At 42.2% G+C, this 17,305-nt stretch overlaps 2 protein-coding genes and 8 non-coding genes across 18 annotated transcripts in view; 5 read left to right on the top strand and 5 right to left on the bottom strand.

Annotated features, from left to right (window-relative positions):
• The window catches only part of polr3b (polymerase (RNA) III (DNA directed) polypeptide B), a 31,568-nt gene extending 17,270 nt beyond the window's left edge, over positions 1–14,298 (bottom strand). For 2 of the 5 annotated variants that reach the window (XM_086208705.1, XM_086208709.1), the window contains exons 1-8: positions 5,172–5,360; positions 4,211–4,243; positions 3,294–3,350; positions 3,152–3,216; positions 2,748–2,823; positions 2,183–2,283; positions 1,917–2,008; positions 1,657–1,774 (exon numbers count right to left, since the gene is read on the bottom strand). In XM_086208705.1, the coding sequence (XP_086064831.1) occupies positions 1,657–1,774; positions 1,917–2,008; positions 2,183–2,283; positions 2,748–2,823; positions 3,152–3,216; positions 3,294–3,350; positions 4,211–4,243; positions 5,172–5,243 (614 nt within the window). In that variant the 5' untranslated portion in view covers positions 5,244–5,360. Of the gene's footprint in view, positions 1–1,656; positions 1,775–1,916; positions 2,009–2,182; positions 2,284–2,747; positions 2,824–3,151; positions 3,217–3,293; positions 3,351–4,210; positions 4,244–5,171; positions 5,361–8,099; positions 8,191–11,591; positions 11,747–11,887; positions 12,113–14,091; positions 14,137–14,244 lie in introns of those variants that run through there. The other 3 variants (XM_086208706.1, XM_086208707.1, XM_086208708.1) reach the window with 3 other exon arrangements.
• On the bottom strand, positions 6,637–6,708 carry trnap-agg (transfer RNA proline (anticodon AGG)). The gene has a single exon. It is a non-coding gene; the product is annotated as a tRNA-Pro (tRNA).
• On the bottom strand, positions 7,419–7,490 carry trnap-ugg (transfer RNA proline (anticodon UGG)). The gene has a single exon. It is a non-coding gene; the product is annotated as a tRNA-Pro (tRNA).
• On the top strand, positions 8,068–17,277 carry setd6 (SET domain containing 6, protein lysine methyltransferase). Of its 5 annotated transcripts, XM_086208711.1 has the most exons (12): positions 8,068–8,158; positions 10,698–10,804; positions 13,497–13,585; positions 13,810–13,968; positions 15,045–15,131; positions 15,254–15,398; positions 15,491–15,632; positions 15,756–15,950; positions 16,070–16,205; positions 16,294–16,474; positions 16,585–16,721; positions 16,815–17,276. In XM_086208711.1, exons 6-12 carry the CDS (start codon positions 15,293–15,295, stop codon positions 17,151–17,153), a joined length of 1,236 nt encoding a protein of 411 aa, XP_086064837.1. In that variant the 5' UTR covers positions 8,068–8,158; positions 10,698–10,804; positions 13,497–13,585; positions 13,810–13,968; positions 15,045–15,131; positions 15,254–15,292; the 3' UTR covers positions 17,154–17,276. The 5 variants fall into 5 exon arrangements, with proteins under 5 accessions (XP_086064837.1, XP_086064840.1, XP_086064838.1 ...); XM_086208714.1 differs by having other exon boundaries at positions 13,497–13,968; positions 15,496–15,632; positions 16,815–17,277; XM_086208712.1 differs by lacking the exon at positions 10,698–10,804 and having other exon boundaries at positions 8,132–8,158.
• Positions 9,219–9,291, top strand: trnav-cac (transfer RNA valine (anticodon CAC)). Its single transcript has one exon. It is a non-coding gene; the product is annotated as a tRNA-Val (tRNA).
• trnav-cac (transfer RNA valine (anticodon CAC)) lies at positions 9,592–9,664 on the top strand. The gene has a single exon. It is a non-coding gene; the product is annotated as a tRNA-Val (tRNA).
• On the top strand, positions 9,951–10,023 carry trnav-aac (transfer RNA valine (anticodon AAC)). The gene has a single exon. It is a non-coding gene; the product is annotated as a tRNA-Val (tRNA).
• trnad-guc (transfer RNA aspartic acid (anticodon GUC)) lies at positions 11,396–11,467 on the top strand. The gene has a single exon. It is a non-coding gene; the product is annotated as a tRNA-Asp (tRNA).
• Positions 12,609–12,680, bottom strand: trnad-guc (transfer RNA aspartic acid (anticodon GUC)). The gene has a single exon. It is a non-coding gene; the product is annotated as a tRNA-Asp (tRNA).
• Positions 13,872–13,943, bottom strand: trnap-ugg (transfer RNA proline (anticodon UGG)). Its single transcript has one exon. It is a non-coding gene; the product is annotated as a tRNA-Pro (tRNA).
• Positions 17,278–17,305: the final 28 nt, after the last annotated feature.

The following is a 17,305-nucleotide window of genomic DNA, read 5'->3' as shown; positions in this document are numbered from 1 at the left end:
GATACTTCATTAATTCCTGAGGGCTCTGTATTTAACCCATTCGTGTGCTTTGAGAAAATGTACACCAGAAACATGGGCAGCCACAGCTGGGAGCAGTTTTATGAGGTAGGTGCTTTGTCCAAGCTTCCTGCAGGTTTAAAGGTGCCATAGAGAGGTTGAACAGGGTGTTCATTCTTGTTCTGTGGTGTGATATGTAACCCCACAAAAAATGGTTGGGTCTGTAATGGCTCAGAAGCTTCCTAAAAGGCTCTCTGAAACAGCTATGTTACCATGTTGGGTTTAGAATGCGTCGTTTGTCCCTATTGGGGTCGTTTCTGACCTTATCTGGCAACCTCCTTATTTATGCAAGTGCATGAGTTGATGGCGATCGGTTGCCGTTGTTTATCTGGCAACCTCATTTAACTACTACTCGGTGATTGGCTGCCCTCACTGTCACTGAAAAAAAAGTGCTCCCACTTTCTCGGCTAACTGTCGCCGGTGCTAACTGTGACTGCTGCTGTCAATTGACAACATTCCATATCATACAACAACATTCGTGTGATAAGATACCAAGGAGCCACGGCCCATTTGCTGATCCAGACGTATATGCAGAGGCGGGGTGGCCGTCGGGACAACCGGGAGTTTTCCCGGTGGCCTGGCCCCTTGGTAGCCTGGCTGGCTGGCGAGATTCCTTCCCCCTCAAGCCAAGCCAGGCCAGCTAGCGATAGACAGCGCAGATAAAACAAAGGTCTCAATTCTATCGAGGCCATTCATTCAGTCAATCTGCTCAGTCAGTCAGTGCTGCTGCTGCAGTCTCCAGTTTGTGTCGCGCGAGCGAGCGACACGAGAGAGCTGCACTCACTCGGCTCGCTCGCATAATCGCCCCCTCCCGAAATATGTCGAAGGGGCGTGTGTGAAAGGGGTGGGTTCAGTGTGTGTGTGTGTGTGTGTGTGTGTGGGGGGGGGTGACGCAACACTTCAGCCAAAAACGCATTGGTCCATTTTCCCACGGCGATTCAAAGAAGGGGAGATACTTAAAACAGAGGTTATGACACTGCCTCACACTTCGTGTGTATTCCCCACAACTGGGGGACGTTGAATAAACACCAAAAACACGAAAATGATGATTTTCATTCTAGGTGACCTTTAAACTGGTTAAACAGAAGACTTTCACGGACATTTTTCATACAAATTAAGACCTACTTCACAGTCATCCAGACAAAAAGATTCAAACTGTCGTTCTTGATTACCAGCCATGCAAGTGCTAGCTGAGTGGTCTCTGATAAACTCACCAGAGGCTGCAAAGTCACTGCCTGATAGTCAAGTGTTGATTTAATTCCATTCACATTGCAAGCGAACTGGTAGAGACTACTACAGACGTTTCCCTTAAACACACCTAATGTGATTCAGAGTAGTTCTGGCAACACAGAACTAACTCCCGAATCCTCTGTTTTTGAGACTTAAAAAAAATCATTTCGAGACCAAAACTCATTCTGGATCAAATTTAAGACCTGCAGGAGCCCTGTACCTCGTATCTACATCTAAAACCTTGTGATTTTGAATATAGATTATTAGAGACAAAGGTTAGACTGTAAGGCTACACTTTAAGAGCTTGTTTGACTTAGACTAATAATCTTATCATTGCAGTGAGGGGATGAATGGTGGTTGCTGCAGCACCTGGTAACTGAGGCTCCGACTGCACCTTTCCTGTCCTGCTCCACGATGATTCGATTCTTTGACAGCTGTTCCTGGATCAGAATGACTTTCTCTTGACCTTTTACGATGAAGTAGCCCCCTGTAGAACAAAACAACTTTAAACCACCCATGTATGAACAGCGTGACTTTTCCTCAAATACAGAGACTTGCTTTAATTCCATGCCAATCTTGAGGTTCAAGTGTCGCAGCTATTTGAAAGCAACTGTTTCCTGATGCAGTACCTGGATCCAGAGGACACTCGTTGAGTTTAGAAAACTCCATGGGTGTCTTTCCTGTGAGAACACAGTTGGAGCTCCGCAGCATGATTGGCATCCTGAGAAACAGTGATACATAAATAACTACAACTTAATCATGATGAGATGATGGATTATTTTGGTGATGGCATGTTGGCCAAAGAAAGTAAAGTTGAATTTCACACTGATTTATTTTGTCCTATGAATGTCTAGAAATGTAAGAGTGTGAGACTCAGAAAGACAAACTCATGGACCTTCCGATGGGCAGGGCGTTGCGAATGATTCTCTGACTTCCACGGGTGTACTCTATGTCCACTGTGATGGGTGCAGAGTAGGTCATGTCTCTGAGACGACACTGGTGGGAATATCAATGAAGGAAAATGTTCTGACATCTGGACCTGATAAGTTACTTCATGCTTTGCTAACTGAACCCGTCTCAAGGGCCGGAGGATATTGAAAGATTAAGATTTAGATATTTCACCCAAACATCCCCATTAGACGTGTAGTGACTCAATAGTTGATTATCAATTGAGTTATCAGACAAAAAAAAAAAATCAACCAAATAATTACTTTGAGTGATTCATCGATTATTTGATCCATAAGAAACAAAGCTCTGATGGGCTGAGAAAAGAAAACATGTAGTTTTGTTCACTTTATTATCAAAATTGGGGATAATATTTAGTAACTTTAGGTGAATTTTCAGTCATTAATTTAAGAGAAATGTCAATCTGTAAGCAAACAATATCTAAAGATACAAAAACAACACGACCGAAGAGTCAAAACTTAATCCTCTTATTACTCTGCAGCAGGAGAGCTCACCTCATGAGGAGAGACGGGTCGGGTTACGTTGAAGCTCTCTTCAACATCCGGCATGCCAACATAGATATTGAGGTATCTGGAAATACAACATGCAGTTTAACAGGGTTCATATTTAAACAGCAACATTTCAAGGACTTCTTCCATGTAAAAAAAAAAAAAAAATCGCTCACATATTCATCGAAAGCTTTTGAAAAGGAAAAGTTAACAGAAAAACCCGTCGCAAAATTTACCTGGCATCTGTTTTTCAAAAAAAGTTTCCGAGGACTAGAAATGGCTATTTCAAAAACATCGTGGCGTTTCCGGGTTTTACATGACCATATGAATCCTGACATGAACTGAATCTTGAAGCTGTGACGTCTGTATTTATTGCTTCAAAGAGCGCCGTTAAAGATCACATGACTTACTTGATGTACCACATCGGATCAGCATCACTTGTGATCTTCTCATTAGCTTTCATGATTTTCTTAATCTGTAGAACAAGACGCCGGTATTTTACATGCAGACCAGTCACAATCAACACACACTCCACTCTGAGTTCTACTTTACCTCCACATTGATGAAATAGTTGAACGAGTCGATGTGCTGCTTCACCAGCCCTTTCACCTGCAAAACAGATTGTGCGACTGCTCAGAAAAGATTGCCGAGGTGCTCAACTGCATTCATCACCTCCACCATGTCACCGTCAGTGAAAGGGACTTCACATAAGTGTCATGATTTTTTTTTGGGGGGTTAAATCAAACATATCATTCATTATCTGATCTGTATGGTGAAATCATTATGAAAAACATGTTGATGAAAGGAGAAACCGGTGGCTTCATGAACTGGTTGTTGATCATGGACACAAGTTGATTCCTACAAGTTCAATCAACTGAAAAAAAAACCTCAGATTCTTCAGGCTGCTGCAGATCTGCTACAGTAGTACAGAGCACGTTGAGCCTTTCCAGTAGCAAAATAAAGCAAACATGCCAAAAGAGATTTGTGTGAAATCTTGACCATCAACATCTCATAAGTTCGTCCTGGAGTCCAAGTGCACATTTGCCCCAAACCTGAAGAAATTCCCCCAAGACATTAGTGAGCTATCATGTTCACAAGAACAGGACTGATCAGCACCCACTTGTGCCAATTAATATTAAATGTTTTACTGTTGGTCAAGGATCAACAATTTAAGTGTGTTACTTTGGAAATTATAGATCAGCGCGTTTAATTTTTTTCTTCCATTTGAAGAATTAATTTTAAATCATTCGGACAACTTTCACTCAATCGTAAACTGAGCCTTAGCGATTTAAGCTATTTAAAGTTTCCCAGCTAATTTTTTGAGCCATTTCACTTATAACATAAAACGATCTACAAAAGATTTATGTCACAATCACCCACTACTAGATCCCACACAAGGTGGATCAAGACAACTCCGTGGCATGTGAAGGACACACGCTTGTATAGTAGATGCAGGTGTGTCTTGTTACCTTCAAGAAGGCTGGCAACAGCTTCCATTTTTCCTGATGAATAAACAAAATAGAGAAAATAATTACATCACATTTTTCATCACGATAAATCTGATTATGCATCACAGTCAAAAGTTTTGGAGAAACTCCATTTCCTCAGTTTCTGTACAAATAACCGGTTGAGTGAAAAAAAAAACGTGAATGGTATCAAGGTCAGTGTGAATGTTGGGAAGAGAAGGTAAAAATGCAGCGGTATTGGTACGACTGGTTAGTCCTGGGAAAGCAGTTGATCTTGGTGTTATAGGGTCAGACCATGACACATTTGAAAATGAATCTAAAATCAACCCTAAAGCACACGTGCAGCCAGTGTACGATCTACTCGACTTTGAATTCTGCAAAATGTGGAGCCTATGAATCGATTTCTGATTTACAACTGCCGCTAGAAGCCCATTATGAAAGTCCATGTGTGTTCAGTCGGTAAAGGCCAATTAACAGGAGGAATACAAACAGACCATCATAAGGCTTACAAGTGTTGCTCTTTCTGTCCTTTAGAAAAGAAAGAAAGCCCAGATGACAGCAAGGGCGACTCATCAGCACCCAAACAAAATGTGCTGTGACAGGAGAAGGTCTCGCAGGAACGAAGCCCCTGCAGGACCCCTAGAGAAGCTGACAGGACAGCAGCTTCAAGGTAAACACGATGCATTTTGCAACGGAGGAGAAATCATCGGAGCTGAGGGTTTGTGTTTGCCAAAGTTAAGAAAGGCAATATCAGGAATAGAGGCTTCCACGGACCAAAAAGATGAAAAATGCCAATAAAAGCTTTAGAAACACATTCGCTGGAGTTTATAATCCTATTAATCTGTCTGCGGTGTGTTTGGTGTTGATTTGTTTCTCTGTGTTGCCTCCACCAACATGCTAGTCTCTCCACTCGTGGCGTGTGTTTGTGCGTGAACATTTCGGTCCCTATCTCCGTTCAACTCACCGCTACAGTGTCGACGGGAGCCGCCAATTCCTGAGGAGTCATGTTACAAAACTCGCCTCCAAACATCTCCATGTTAATGTCGCTGTTGTTTAACAACTCATGTACGAAACTGTCACCATACTGTAATGTTGACTACCCGGTCGGAAGTCGACAACAGGCATGTGTCGCGTCGCGTGTGTCACCATAAAATCTCCGTGCGGGAACAAATTTACAATGTGTTCCGCAGCTCTTTTTTTCAGTGAATAAATTGGGTGTTTCATCTGATAGACAAGGGGAGAAAGTAAGGGAAAACCTAAAGCAGGGTCTGTTAACATTTTGCTGATTTTTTTAGGATTTATCTGAGCGCTATAGTTAGTTACTGATAAATTAAAGACAACATATGCTTAAAAAAACGTATGATCGCCCTATAATTTTAAAAAAAAATAACTATCACCAGGTTTTTTAAAAGGGGAAACCTCATGGGGAGTTACAGAGGAGGGATCTTTCTCCCAGGATGGACAGATGTGCAATTGGTGAGGTGAGTACAGGACAGATCAAAGCAACCACAGAATAAAAAAAACAAACAGATTGCCAATTCATAATTCCACAATATTTTGTTCCTGATAGATTATGAATGTGTTGCTGATCTGGAAACTGAAACATGTTATGATTAGGTAGGATTAGGGTTTTTTTGTTTTTTGTTTTTTTTTACATGCGGGAAAGGAAACATGTTTTAAATTTTTCTGGCAGGATAACTGCTATTTTGGGTAAAAACATGAACAAATTATTATGAACATATCTTTTTTCTCCATGTACATGTAGTCATGCTGGCCATATTCTCAGTGCTATACAATTATATACTGCATGAATGTATTATTGCTATTATTATTATGCATCATCTGATCCCAAGTATCTCATCTGTGACTAGCTGTTCAGAACATCCATAGTGAAGTATTTCGTCCAGTGAGAAGCATGATTTTATGTTGCAAACCTGAATGTGCACCATAGCAGTAACTATAAAAGTAAAGTATCTTGATTTTGCTACATTATGGCTGGATGATGACAGCATTATATACAGAGAAAAAAAAACACTAGAAATTTGCTCTAAGTTCTAAATAATAATAATAATAATACATTTTATTTATAAGGCGCCTTTCAAGACACTCAAGGTCGCCGTACAACAGTTTAAAAAACAATAAGACATGCACAATTTAAAAGGACAACAACAACACAAGTCTCTAGCAGAGCACAGAAGAGGGCATTCAGCCATACGCCTGTCTAAAAAGGTGAGTTTTGAGATGTTTTTTGAAGGTATCAACGGAGTCAGTGTTTCTGATGTCAGGAGGGAGGGAGTTCCAGTTCTGATCAACTGTAACACTTGTGTAATGTTCCTATAGTTGCAGTCTCTCAAAATTCATGACCTACAACCTTTGCAATTTTTAACGGCATCTCAGTTTTCTGTGACTCCCAAAAAGGAAAAAAAGCAGGGCTCGTCCGGGATTTGAACCCGGGACCTCTCGCACCCTAAGCGAGAATCATACCCCTAGACCAACGAGCCTACACTATCAAGTCCTAACATCTGCTCTTTGGTGATGTTCAGGCCTGGGCTGAAACTCTGCAAAAACTGGTGATGTGGCAATTTTAGGTTCTGTTCTAGTTCAACAGCACCCTCTAGTGGTCACAAACGGTGACTCTGACTGTGCAGGACTGGGCAAGAGGACCCTGAAAACATTCTCCCTCAGAGAAGTGCCTTCTCGACTTTCCTCACACACTCAAGCATAAACTTACATGCACAAGTTTTAAAAAATAAAATCAAATGTGCAGTTTTGGTCATAATTTAATGATCATCTGCCTGACAGCCTTGAAAAAAAAAAAAATCACACATAGGATATGACACATCGTCCGACCAGAGATTTGTTTGTGAATTGTCATTTCGCATGTTTCATCATAGATCAAAGTTCTGTGTTAATGATCCACGTCCACTGACTCCAATAACGTGTATAAATATAAAAACAGCAGGTCAAATGTGGTTGGCTTCTTTTCATTCGGTTTCAAGAGTCTTTGCAGCTGACAAGTTACTTGTCCAGCTAAGAAGTGAATTGCACTGTCTTGCTGCTTTGGTCAACACTTTTACCTACAACTGACTATTGTGTTTCCCTGACTAACATTCATTGTTTTCTGATTTGTAACAGTAGTTGTGATATTGTGCATGCCAAAACTATGATCTCTGGATACCGTGTGTATACACTTACTCATTGATTAAAAGCAGGGCTCGTCCGGGATTTGAACCCGGGACCTCTCGCACCCAAAGCGAGAATCATACCCCTAGACCAACGAGCCGATATAATACTCTTATAACAGCTGGCTCCAAACTCTTGGAATGCTGATGTGGCATGAGGAAAGCCAAAAATATATTGGGATGAACAACACCTCCCAGTGGCCGACAGAGGAAAAACAGCGAGCGAGCACGAAAAAGTTTTGAAAAACACATTCTAAAACAGCTGAGTTATTGCATAAAATAGCAACTGCGAGAACACCTGCCTGAAGGTGAACTCCATCAGCTTCTGCTGTCTCCCGTGAGCCTCTGCGTTCGCCTCCTCTCAATGTAACACACGGCTAAAAAAAAAAAAAGTTCCCGAACCACAATAGCGCGGGTCCATTTTAGCCTCATGCGTAATGCGTGATGAATTAGATAAGTCCAAGTACTCAGACAAGTCCAAAATCTGCAGATATTATTGGTGTAACTATAGTGAAAGCCTTGTTTCGGAATACACAAGGAATATTAATTTACATCAGTATGAGTCGGAGAAGGTAACTGTGTATCTGCAACTGGTAAGGGTGGTATGTTTATATGTTGCCATGGCGACCCCAGAGGTGGAGGCGCGAAATTAAGATGTAAAACATGTGCAGTACAACAGTTGGCTACGATATGTGGGTACTTATTCCTACCTGTGGTACATGATGCCGTATTTACAAGCTTGAAGAGCTGAACCCCATCCCACTTGTGTGTGAGTACCTCCACAGTCTCCAGCGTCTTTTTCTGGCATTTAGGGAAAGAAAGCTTTCATTAGCAACAGCATTTAATATAGACATGAAATTGTATATTATGCAATTTTTTTTGGATGGGAAACGTTAACTTCCTTCTGTTGCATTTTTAAAATCAATTACAACAGAAGATACAACATGTTTACTTGTGAGGAACTTTCGCCAGGTTGGTAGCTAGGTTAGCTGTACCTCCCTGTTTCACCCATGCCACCCTCCCTGGCACCATCAGCTAGACCAGGGCTCCCCATGTGCTGGTGGCCTTGCTACCCTGTAGTCAAGGTGGCCTGATAGCCAGACTCCCTGTGGACCCAATGGAGGCCCTTTGACCCCTGGATTCAAGCAATATTCCCAACTTTCAGAGTTTATTTACAACATAAAGTGAGTGCAAGACATTATTATTTCCAGGAGGATCTAAGGAAAATAAAATAATGCTTATCAATGTTATTTCTAGCTGTGGTAAATAATGCCTTTTTGTAGTGTGGACAACGCAGGGAGTTGAACCCCTTTCCAACTGTCGAGAAGAGAAGAACAGATTAAGTCTTATAGCAAGAATGGTTGGTTTTTAATTGAGAGTTGAAATCAAGGCCAAACGTCCTCTCTAACACGTTTCATTTACTATTGTTCATTGCATGAAGCACACTAGCAGTCAGCTGGTCTCTGAGGGGCACGAATGCAGCACATAGGTGAGTGGTGGATTTGTCTGACTGCCTGCCTCCGAAGATGATGGACAGTCAGTAAATTTCCCAAAATGTTGGCGTTTTTCTGTCAATGTAAGTCTACGGTTGGAATATTGAAGCTAGGGACAAACAAGGGATAGATAGGTAGGTAGGGTTTGACAAAGGTGTGAGAAGTTCAACAAGAGTTTTCCCAAACCTTTTGGGTCAGTGAATGCTAGTAAATGACACCTGGCTGGCAGAAGATCCCCCCCCCCCCATCCTTCCTCCCTTCAGACCCTGTGTCTAGTGCTACAGATGAGGGGAACGCGGTTGTCTAGCTCGCTATGACGTCATCCTATACACACGAGTTTCCGTAGTGTAGTGGTTATCACGTTCGCCTCACACGCGAAAGGTCCCCGGTTCGAAACCGGGCGGAAACACTTTTTGCAGCGAGCGTTTCGATTTGGCAAACAACTCCACATTCTTAACTACATCTACGCTCACATGGTTGACTTTATCAACTTGTCCCGACATGACATATACCGTTACTGCAACTTTCCATAAGGAAGCGGTTATCAAGTTCGCCTCTCCAAAGGTCCCCGGATCATTACCGGTTGGTAATACTTTTACAGCGGCCGTTTTTGTTTGGCAGTCAGACAAACGATATATATTTCCTAACGTAGCGCTAAATGGACAAATGTTGATATTTAGTTAGAAATGACCGACTTTTCTTATCGTAAGTTTCCGTAGTGTAGTGGTTATCACGTTCGCCTCACACGCGAAAGGTCCCCGGTTCGAAACCGGGCGGAAACACTTATTGATCATTTCAAGCCGAGGAAACACTCCCACGTATTTTGACATTATCACTGAAATTGGAAATGACGTCTTCATTTTTTAGCAATTTTCCATTATATAGTGGTAATCACATTCGCTCCACACGCGAAAAGTATCTGGTTCGAAACCGAGCGGAAGCTCATATGCACTCATCTTTTCATTCTGTCCTGACAGACAAATTACAGTATTTAGCTGTACCCAATTCGCCTACATGTTTTCACCCTGAGCTAAATACTTTTACCAAGAACCACACCATTTCATGCAGGTTTCCGTAGTGTAGTGGTTATCACGTTCGCCTAACACGCGAAAGGTCCCCGGTTCGAAACCGGGCGGAAACACAACGATGCACATTTTTTTCATTCAGACTGACACACACACACAAACAGCGCACATCATTAAGAACTTAATTCAGATCTATTAACCTTATTATTTTTTTCCTTACAGTCTACAAAATTAGAATAGCAGCCTTCAGATGCACTCTGGAGCCTATCCCAGCTGACATTGGTTGAGAGGCTGGGTTCACCCTGGATGGATTGTGGGTCCGTTGCAGGGCCATCAGGAGCAATTAGGGGTTCAGTATCTTGTTCAAGGACACTTAAACATGGTCAACGGGGAAGTGAGGATCAAACACCCGACCCTTAGGTTGCTAGACAGCCATGCTACCTCTTTGCTGTGACACCACCTACCTGTAACATGATAACAGCAATCAGATTGCAGCAGGTTTGTTTTTTTGTTTGTTTTTAAATCTCAGCAGTTATTGTGTCGACTTGGGTTCAAATCCCAGTCAGGACAAAGCTTGTCATCCATTATGAAACATAAATAGCCAAGTAAACATTAATATTAAAAAGACAAATACATCTGACTGACAAGAGCTGTGACACTGTTCAGACAAAAGTTTGTAAACCTTTCAAGTAAAGGCGTGGACTGTCTGTCCAAGTATCTGGATAGAAATTTATTGTAGTGAAAAAGGTTTTTTGTTCACCTCACATTGAAATGATGTTTCTTCATACAGGGCGGCACAGTGGTGCAGTGGTTGGCGCTGTCGCCTCACAGTAAGAAGGTTCTGGGCTCCAGCACAGGGTGTTGTTGTTCTCCCTGTTCCTGTGTGGGTTCTCTCAGGTACTCCAGCTTCCTCCCACAGTCCAAAGACATCAAGAGGGGACGAGGCTGATTGATACTCTAAATTGACTGTAGGTGTGACTGTGAGTGTGAATGGTTGTCTGTCTCTATGTGTTGGCCCTGTGATGGACTGGTGACCTGTCCAGGGTGAACCCCGCCTCTCACCTGAAGGCTGCTGGGATAGGCTCCAGCCCCCTATGACCCTTAACAGGATAAGTGGAAGAAAATGGATGAATGGATGGTTTCTTCATACAAAAATGGATATTTTAAAAGGTCTCATGTTGAAAAGCTGGTGACTGTTAAAACTGCTTTGATCAAGCAGATTTTAGACAGTACAATGTGGTGGTTTCTGTTAAAACTCTGAACGGGGTTGCAACATAAAAGACAAATATTGGGGTGTCACACTGTTGAACTATCAATCAAAAAATGAAGACAGATACCAGACATTTACTTTTTTGACTTCATCAAGAATAAAAACAACTCTTGTTAGATGAAACATTTTTCTCTCCCCGTATTATATCCAGCTACCAGGATTCAAGATTGAACTATATAGAGGAGACGAGATGGAGGGGTGGGGCAACATTACATATCTCCTCGTTAGTATGGTGGTGAGTATCCCCGCCTGTCACGCGGGAGACCGGGGTTCAATTCCCCGACGGGGAGAAAGTGTTTAGCATTTTTTTAACTCACTCAATTGCAATACACTAGAACATCAGAATCACAACACGCAGCCTCAAACTGAGCTAAACTGCATCACACAGCAAAAGAGGAGTACCCTTTGCTTCACCTCTCTGAGAGAGACACAGGAGAGAACCAGGGTGTCATCCTGGTCAATGTGACTGGTTCCTCTTCTTCTGCCTCTCTGTCCTGGTCCAACACTATCCACAAACATGTGCCTGAGTTCCAGTTTCACTCTGCTGCAGTCCAGAAGGTACAGCTGTCCTAAAACAGCAGGAAATCAAAATTTGTAATTTAAGATCCATTTGTTGTATCACTGTTATTCTAGCTGCCATATAAACACGAATGACCGGATAAGCACAGGACGACGAAGATGACGAAAAGACATGTCTTGCGTGAAGTTACCTTTTTTCTTTTGGGTCCAAAAAACTCAAATCCCCTGATGCTTGCACAGCAGCCCTCACCAAGGAGAGCTGATTTGTTGGAGCTCGTGGTTCAGAATTCAGCAGCTGTTGTCCATCAGTCTGCCACAGATCTAGATAGAGGAAATGCAGAACCTTGCTGTCATATTGCAGGAGGTATAAGGAGCTGCAGACCTCCAGAGGTTCCTGGCAGAGTGGCCAGCTTTACCTGTCAGGAAAACAGAGGAGGTCAATTAAATGGGCTTTCTGAATGTTTGTAATACATAATTCAAAATTACAATACAATGTAATTTTGGATATATAGGGGCAACTAGTTTCCAGAAAAAAACTTGACGGCTAAAGAACAACTACTGCCACTAATCATAACAGATTTTGTAAAATGGATGAGGAGGACAAACCAAAATCCTGAACCTGATTTAATATAACAAAACTAACAAATTCTCATTCTTGCACAAACAATCATTCTGAATTCATTCTTTACAGATTGGTTAAAAGGCAAAGTCTGAAATATGAAAGTATTATCATCTGGTAGTATCATAAATAAACAAATGTATACCTAAATAACAAATATTATTCATGTTTAAAGTCATATTTGTACAACTTTTCTACATCTGATTGTCAATAAGTTGCCACTTAGTGATGTTCTGGGGTTTAATTTAAGTGGAGGGAAAAAAAAACAAAACAAACAAAAAAAAAAACTTCCACTCCCCGTCGGGGAATCGAACCCCGGTCTCCCGCGTGACAGGCGGGGATACTCACCACTATACTAACGAGGAGATGAAGAGATTAAAGTTTTCCTACATTTTTATCTATCTTAACAATTCTTATTTAATCCCTTTATACATGACAGTGTTGTTGAGTACTTACTAAACCTTGGTGCCTAGAGGGAGGGTTCGAAACACAGATGTTCATTAAATTCCTTTGATTGTTGCGACCCAAAATGATGTTGTGGATGATGCTAGAGGAACTCCCCCAACAGAAGCCTTTGAAACCATCTGTCTGGTGTATGATTTGAGTTTATTAACTCGGGGCCTAGTATGAATGAGGAAACAATGTTCTCTTTTCGACCTGTGGTGGGACTTGTGACATAGTAGGAGAGAATTCTGCCACTGAACCGCCAATGTATCTTGCTGAACGTGCACCTTTCCTCGGTCATGCACACTGGTCTGAGGTTACTACTTCAGAAAAGAGAAAAACAACCACACTTCCATCTTCTGAACAGTGACAGAGAAGGTACGATGCACTCAATGAAGTGACAGTGACCTTCACCTTAGAGCAATCTTGTTAGTTCTTCTTTGAGTCCAAGTGGATGCTTGTGCTGATTTACAAAAAGATCAAAAGACCTATTTTTTTAGTCTCACATTCACTTACTCACACACACCCACACACAAATATATGTATGCAATTCTATGTGTCTGTATGTGTATATATGGCCAAAAAAAGGATCAACATGAGGAATATTTTTCAAAGAACATTCAAATACTTGGACAAGCTATTTTCCTGTGCATCAAAATACTTGTAAAAACAATAAGCAGTCTTAAATCCCTAATATCGGCCTCAAAAATCCCGTGTTGGTTTGGCCCTGTCTCAAGGTCCCTGTGAGCTTAAATCCTTGGTTTGAGATGGAGACTCGGACCAGCTCAACAATGGACCAGATATGCCCTGCTGGATGAATTATTTGGTAAATTCTTTCCTTGAAATGAAACATTTGGAAAGCCATTTCTTTAAATTTTTAGCCATCATCTGCATGATGTAATGTAACAAAGTTATTTTTTTAATAACAATTACACTGATGTATACTTAGGTGAATATTTTTCCATGTTTTTTGAGTGTCTCCATTATATTAAATATTGTTACTGTCATGGTATGCAATCAACTTTTTTTCCTCTCACTATTGATTCTCAGTGTGGGCCTCTTGTTTGCTAGCTCTAATGATCTATTGTGCAAAGTATCAGGGGAAAAAAACAGGGCTCGTCCGGGATTTGAACCCGGGACCTCTCGCACCCAAAGCGAGAATCATACCCCTAGACCAACGAGCCTGTCACATTACGGAAGAAAAAAAAGGTAAAATATTTCTATCCCCACACTTCTGTACCGGTTATTGACCTTTTGTTTCTTGCAGTTTCTTCCGGTATTAATGACTATTGAAATGCGGATTCACATTCACATACAGCAGGTAGTACTTACACAGCATGAAGGCTGTCGGCGTTAGCGACGTTTAGCTTGGCCTACCTGTTTTAATAGTAGCAAAACAGGAGGGAAATTACATACACAATTGTATTATTTAGAGGGTTCCCTTGAGGGCTGACGGGCTATTTATACATTACATTATAAAATCACCTTCTCCGCTGAGAATTAGCAAGTTTTCCACGAGCATTCATTTTCTTTGGCGCTTGTGTTGACACGCGACTAATTTCCTACAGGTCCCCGCTCAGGTCAAAATACTAAATTGCATGTCCACGTGCTACAGTTAGCTCCAGCGACCCAACATACCTTCATCTGACAAATTTTAGCTCATCATCCGAATGGCTACAGAGGCGAAACGACCAAAGGTTGCTTTTCAATCTGCTCTTATGCAAAAATGTCATGATCTACTCGTACACATTTTAGACAATGAATGCTAGCTGCTAGCGAGGCATGTTGTTTATAATCTAACTTTATGACGTATTGTTGGAAAAAAAGTTTTAAAGGACGTTTGAATTATTAGATTTATTTTTGACTTTAAGGTGGACATTAAAAGTTTAGTGTCCTCTGAGCTTGAACATCGGAAAATATTAGTCCCTGGACTTTGCCTAGTTATTTTAAACCACAGCTAGAGTTGGCTATTAGCTAAGCTAATGTTTACAGATGTTGTTGACGTCTTGTCAAACTATAACAACCTGTCACACATCTTATCCTGTCTAATATAATCCTTTATTTATCTGTCAGTGCGTCCTTAAGCTTACTGTAAATTATCTTTAATTTTTAATTTCGCTTGCTATAAAGGTCAGCAGTTAGCTACTTGCCATTTTGATAGTAAGAATGTGTTTTTTGTGTCTCTGTTTTAGAGAGTTGATACACTGCAGTACATATTATTTGGTAGCACATGTTTGATCATATTGCTGATTAATCTTGTATCATTGTGACCCTCTTGCTCTCAGGTGGATGATGATGATGGGTCAGAGCTTCATCCCCTGCAGAACTTCCTACAGTGGTGTGGTACAGTCGGACTGGTACTCAGCAGTAAGGTACTGTATGTTGTCATCAACTGGCTGCAGCACCTGAGTTGTGTGACAGTAACTCTTCCTGTGCCTGCCATGTCTCCATATCCTTATTAGTCTGGCACTTTTAGCATGCGTCTCTCCTGCAGGTGTTTGTGAGTAAAGAGGGCACAGTTGCAGAGTATGGCATGTTAGCTAAGGATGACATCGAGGAGGGGGAGGTTTTATTTACCATTCCCAGATCAGCTCTTCTTCACCAAGGAACAACCAAGGTTGCTTCCCTGCTTACACGAGGTGACTACACTGATCATTCTGTAGCCAGAGTGGAATTGTTCAGACGGGTTGCTTGCATCATCCCTGTTTGGTCCTTTCTTTTACTTTGTCAGAGAAGGCATCTCTGGAGAGTTCTTCAGGCTGGGTCCCCCTCCTGCTGGCTCTGCTGTATGAATATACATCCCTAAAATCCAACTGGAAGCCCTACCTCTCTCTCTGGACTGACTTCCGGACCCTGGACCACCCCATGTTCTGGTAAGAAACAGTTGAGCAGCATTTGCCTATGTACTTTTAACAGATGTATTCTTCAATTTCCCTGTCAGAGTAAATTTCAGCATTTTGGGCTGTCCTCATAATAATGAATGCTCCTTCATTTAGGTCTAAAGAGGTGAGAAAGGGGATGTTGAGGGGAACAGGTATTCCAGAGGCGGTGGACACAGACTTGGCAAACATCCAGAGGGAATACACAGATGTGGTACTCCCCTTCATCACAAGACATACAGACCTCTGGAACCCAGGCACACACACACTAGAGCTGTACACACAGCTGGTGGCTTTTGTCATGGCGTACAGGTTAGTGGGCAAGAGAAATACATACTTGGACTTTTTCAGCCCTCAGTGTAGTCTTACAGGCAGGAAGTAAAGCGTTAAGGCCAATTGTAACTCCTGCCCATACATCTTTCCTTTTGTAGTTTCCAAGAGCCACAGGAGGAGGCTGATGAAGAGGATGAAGAAGAGGAAAAGGTGGCCAACCCTCCCATGATGGTTCCCATGGCTGATATGCTCAACCACGTGTCCACTCACAATGCTAATCTGGAGTTCACACTGGTGAGGGAGCACTCACTGCTTAATACTGATGGACTCTTGACTGTACAGTCTCCTGTCTCCAATCCTCTTGTCATCTTTTCACCATCAGGACAGTTTGAAGATGGTGTGTGTGCGGCCCATACCTAAAGGCCAGGAGGTGTTCAACACTTATGGTCAGCTGGCTAACTGGCAACTGCTTCACATGTATGGCTTCACTGAGCCGTATCCTAGCAACATTAACGACACTGCTGACATCCCCATTAGCAACCTCTACAAAGTCTCCATGCAAGGTGACTGTCAGGACTGAAAAAAAAATTCCTTTTTTGAAGTGTGGACATTGTCACAAGGGAGAAGGTGTCTTCTTCACTGCTTCTCAAGCCTTTTTTTTTTTGCACTCGAGGTATTCAGTCCGATTTGGACCAGCAGCTGATGGAGGAGAAGTGGGAGATGCTGCGTAGCATGATGGAGGAGAGAGCAGCCTTTGTATTTGGCCGGCAGGGCTGCCTCACAGACACGGAGCTCAACACTGTGCTCAAGGTGAGGGAGCGTTAAGAGTTCAGTCGCATCCATGTGTGAAGTCTCTGGATATATGACAAATTGTCATGATCGGACACGCTTCTTTACATTCAGGTGCTCGGCATGTCAGGTGAGGAGTTCTCAGAGTTCAAGGATAACGAAGGATGGGAGGAAGACGAGGATGAAGACGACACAAGGATCACCCAGGCTTTCTCGAATGAGGGTCTCCCTGGATTAAAGTCGGGATGGAAATTTCTGATCCACGAGGCGGCTCGTCTGACTGTGACTTCTTACGGAGATGGGCAGGAGGGGCAGACTGAGGACCAGGACCAGGCACTGATGGAGGATGAGGCGGCAGTTGTAGGACTGAGCCGCAGGCAGCAGAACGCACTACAGGTGCGCTATGGACAGAAGAGCATCCTGTACAAAGTGATGGAGCTCACAAAGACGTGACATCATCAGCAACCGGTGGATGGGAGGAGTTTTGTTTTTAACTTTAGCAGTTTTCTAAGCTTTACCCAAAACTGTAAAACTGGTTCACATTTTCAAATAAAATAAAAGTGTAATGTTTGTAATCTTTGGTAATGCAGATTATTCAAACTTTA

This window comes from Aulostomus chinensis, chromosome 7 (assembly GCF_037954235.1).
Source record: "Aulostomus chinensis isolate RoL2024-O1b breed Wild chromosome 7, RoL_Achi_v1.0, whole genome shotgun sequence".
Lineage (NCBI taxonomy): Eukaryota > Metazoa > Chordata > Actinopteri > Syngnathiformes > Aulostomidae > Aulostomus > Aulostomus chinensis.
This window is presented reverse-complemented; position numbering and strand designations above follow the sequence as displayed.